This window comes from Monopterus albus, unplaced genomic scaffold (genome assembly GCF_001952655.1).
Source record: "Monopterus albus unplaced genomic scaffold, M_albus_1.0 scaffold28.1, whole genome shotgun sequence".
NCBI classification, from domain to species: Eukaryota; Metazoa; Chordata; class Actinopteri; order Synbranchiformes; family Synbranchidae; genus Monopterus; species Monopterus albus.
In genome coordinates, this window is record NW_018127908.1 from 1,105,204 (window position 1) to 1,108,853 (window position 3,650).

Genomic DNA, 3,650 nt, shown 5'->3' on the forward strand with positions numbered 1-3,650 from the left:
ATTTACTGCTTGCAAACCAATGATGGTAAGATGATGTCATGGGGTAGGACTGGATAAGTCTGACTTCTTCCTACTCCATTCAAGCATGTACTAGGTATAAGCAAATTGATACTGGATTAGCATTTGTTGGATATGTGTAAAATTATGTGTGTTGATATATCAACTGTCTTTACATGCTTGAAAGAATAAATAAATCAAATCAAATAAAATCAAATCAGTTTTCAGTGTGAGATATCTTATTTTTCTATCAGACACTTAGTGTCTAAGGCTAAATCCCACCATGAGAATTTGTTTAGACTTAGTGTCTGAGTCATGAATCTGGGACATCCCCAAGTTTCTGCCTCAACAACACGTCACGTAATATAGGTTAACCACTGCACCATGTTCTCTGTGCCAACTCTTTTTATACCTTTGCTACCTGCTGCTGATAGTAAATCAGGTATTGTTCAGTACAATGTCACTTCCCTCGTACTGATTGTAAACATGACTGTGGCTTTCCAGGAAGCCTTTCAGTTTCGTTTTGCATGTCATGTCTGCCTAATGCATTGTCTTCCTCCGATGGTTGCCGAGTCTATCACAGACAGAAGGTTGTGTGTGGGAGCAGTGAGCCAAGCCACACTATCATTTACACTTTACAGAAATGAACAAGCCTATCCAGACGGTTCTGTCTTTCGGATTTGTGTGTTGTTAGTTTATAGCTCTTTGATAGAGGTAGTCATTGAACAGCTCTCTTTTACTGGTTATTAAATAATTGTTTGTATTTTCCAGGTAGACAGAGTTATTAGAGATGTAAACAAAAACAAACAGCAAGCCTCTGAGGTTAATCAAGAACACTACTGTACATCACTGCCCTGTAAGAACACATCTCCAAAGTGTCAATTTTTTAAGCGCTAAGAAAAACCATTTTGTTGTTGTTTGTTTTGGTTTGGAACAATCCATTTTTCATATAATTTTGTGAAATTCCCTCAATAAAGGAACATGCAATGGTTTGCCTAATCTGGAAAATTCTAAATTGGATGCAGATTTTTGGTTTTCGGTGGACATGCAGTCTAAATAAGGATGTTACTTGTATAGGCAGCATATACAATGTACAAACCTACAACTTCTATCTAGGTCATCATATATCAAATAAAATCTAGAAAAGATCAACAGATCAAAAGTGGCAGCTGTGGGCAGCTAAATCACAAAAAATACCAGTGTCAGCTTTCAAAAAGCTACACTGATCAAACATAACACACTCACAGACACACACTCAATTCAAACCCACCGGGAGGACGGGCCATTCTTACTGCAGCTGGTGTAGATGACTGGCTCGTCGTCATAGAAACTGCCAAGGGCAAGTTTCTGCCTGATGGACTCTCTCTCATTCCTCTGGGCCTGCCAGAATACGAGAAAGAAAACACGAATACAAACAATATAAATATACTGTAAATAAAGATGCTGCTGCTGTACAGCCATCTCTGCTTGATTGAAATCAAGTGGGATATAACTGTAGGAAGAAGATAAGAGTTATAAATATTGTATAGTGCCAAAATTAGAATGCACACAGCTTCAGGGAAGGAAATCAAAGGAAAAGATGGAAAAAAGAAATTAATGTGGAGGGACAAATATGCATTTTATGGGAAAAGGTGTAGACGGGAGGTCTTTCAATGCAGTGTCCTGCCTTTGGGACATTAAGATAATCTAGCTGTGGGCTCACAGATGACACCATCATTATGACTGTATAATGCAGAAGGTTTACTAGGATGCTCCCTGTCCCTCACCTGATGCATCCTGGTCTGGACTACTAAGCCTAACAGGATAGGCTGGTATAAAAAATGGATGAATGAAGGAGTGTGGCAGATCATATCCTCAGGCCTAATAACAACATCTTGTTGCTTTACAGACTCACAAGACCTAAAAAAGATCCAAAATGTCCATAACACTTTGGAATATATACTGTATTTTGTTAAATACATAATTTTCTGTCTACAATAAAGCAAGTGACACTTATTTTAACAGCAGTCAAAGCAGTAAAGTTTGTGATAATCAACTGACTATTATTGCGACAAATGATCAGTAATGATCTTCCTTTTCTCACACATCCATTAATAGTCACCAAGACAGTGGCTCATATCTTCAGTAAACTGATTAGAAACTCTATGCCATCCCTGTCGAGCTGGTAGTTTAAAATGCCAAGTCATTCTGCATTTCCGTTTTGCAACTTCTCGTATTTGGTTAGTCATTCCAAACTGACATTTGCTCTCCTCGCCTTGTATTTACTGAATCTCCAGCCATGATGGTTCACGTAGTTTCTCGGCATGTATGAGTCTCCCTGCCCTGGATTCAATTTTAACCCCTTTTCCTGCTCCTCCACCTTCTTTTCTTTACCGACTTCACTTGACATCTTTCCCCAAATCACTTTCACATCAGCTTCCACTCTGTAGCTGCCCTTAGCCCTCATTTCTTTATGTCAGCTACAGAGATTTTTAGGTCATTTCAGCTGCATTGATTTCAAAATCTTGACGTTACACACATTTGGTCTCGATGCAGAGAAATACCTAATTAAATGGTTCCACTCAGCATGTTCCTATTCTTTCACCACGGTGAAAATACATGTACAGTATATTATACAACAGTACCCAAATGCCCACACATCCTTGTGTCTGTGCACTCACCGGCAACTACTGAATAACACCTCCAGTATTAGAGATGTTTCTCTCATGCGTCAGTGTTCTCTCTCTAAATAACCTCAAATCAACACACATACACACAAATTTTTTGTGACGCATCATTAGATGAGGCTGTGATATAAGGGCAAAAATCACAAATGGCCACCTTTGCTCTCCCTGCTGATTCACTTCAGACAACCACGTCCTCCTTACAAGCACTCTGTCTACACACAAGGATTCACACGCAACATATTTTACTCTTCCAGAAAAAAGTAGAAGAACAACATGGCAAAAGCGCATAATGGTCAATGTAATTTCATTTATGAAAAACCTAACAAAGCATCTTATACGATCATATAAACACAAATCATACAAGAGTAGATGTAAAAACACGGAGATAGATATCGCATATGAACACACCCACTCCCTTTACACTCATACAGCTACTCATCCAGTATGGCTGATTCATCTACGGCAGCATGCCTATGATGGACGCCTATCATGTATACCTGTAAATACTACACTACATATCCTACATACTCAGAATTACACACTACCACATGCAAACACAAGTCCTCACACCTGGTAAATGCGTTTCTCCTGGTGCACCATCCTTCAGCGCACCGTACTAAAACAGCCGCCGTGCCCTTCTCTACACTGCAGTGAAGCTAGACTCAGGAGACCCTCTCATATACTGCAGCTCTGTGCAGGAAAGTGAGCGAGCGAGCGAGGAGAAGAGAGCAGCTGTGGGAGGGGGAAGGTGGGGGGCTGTTGATGTTGGAGCAGAAGATGAAAGGGTGGGAAGAGACGGAAGCGGAGGAGGAGAGAGAAATGGACGAGGGAGGGGAAAGACAGAGCTGCTCAGTGCTGCCTCTGCTCTCCTCATCTGCTATCTGTTCCCTCATCTTCCTCATTTGTTTTCTGTCTTGTGGTCTTTCCTCCTCATCCTTCCTTTATTTGAAGGATAGGAACAAATATCAGCTGCTGGAATCTGTGTCC

At 40.5% G+C, this 3,650-nt stretch overlaps 1 protein-coding gene across 1 annotated transcript in view; it reads right to left on the reverse strand.

Annotated features, from left to right (window-relative positions):
* The window catches only part of LOC109957677 (schwannomin-interacting protein 1), a 12,232-nt gene extending 8,825 nt beyond the window's left edge, over positions 1 to 3,407 (reverse strand). The window contains exons 1-2 of the mRNA XM_020595761.1: positions 3,234 to 3,407; positions 1,268 to 1,377 (exon numbers count right to left, since the gene is read on the reverse strand). Of these exons, the coding sequence (XP_020451417.1) occupies positions 1,268 to 1,377; positions 3,234 to 3,263 (140 nt within the window). The 5' untranslated portion in view covers positions 3,264 to 3,407. The remainder of the gene's footprint in view (positions 1 to 1,267; positions 1,378 to 3,233) is intronic.
* Between the last annotated feature and the right edge of the window lie 243 nt (positions 3,408 to 3,650).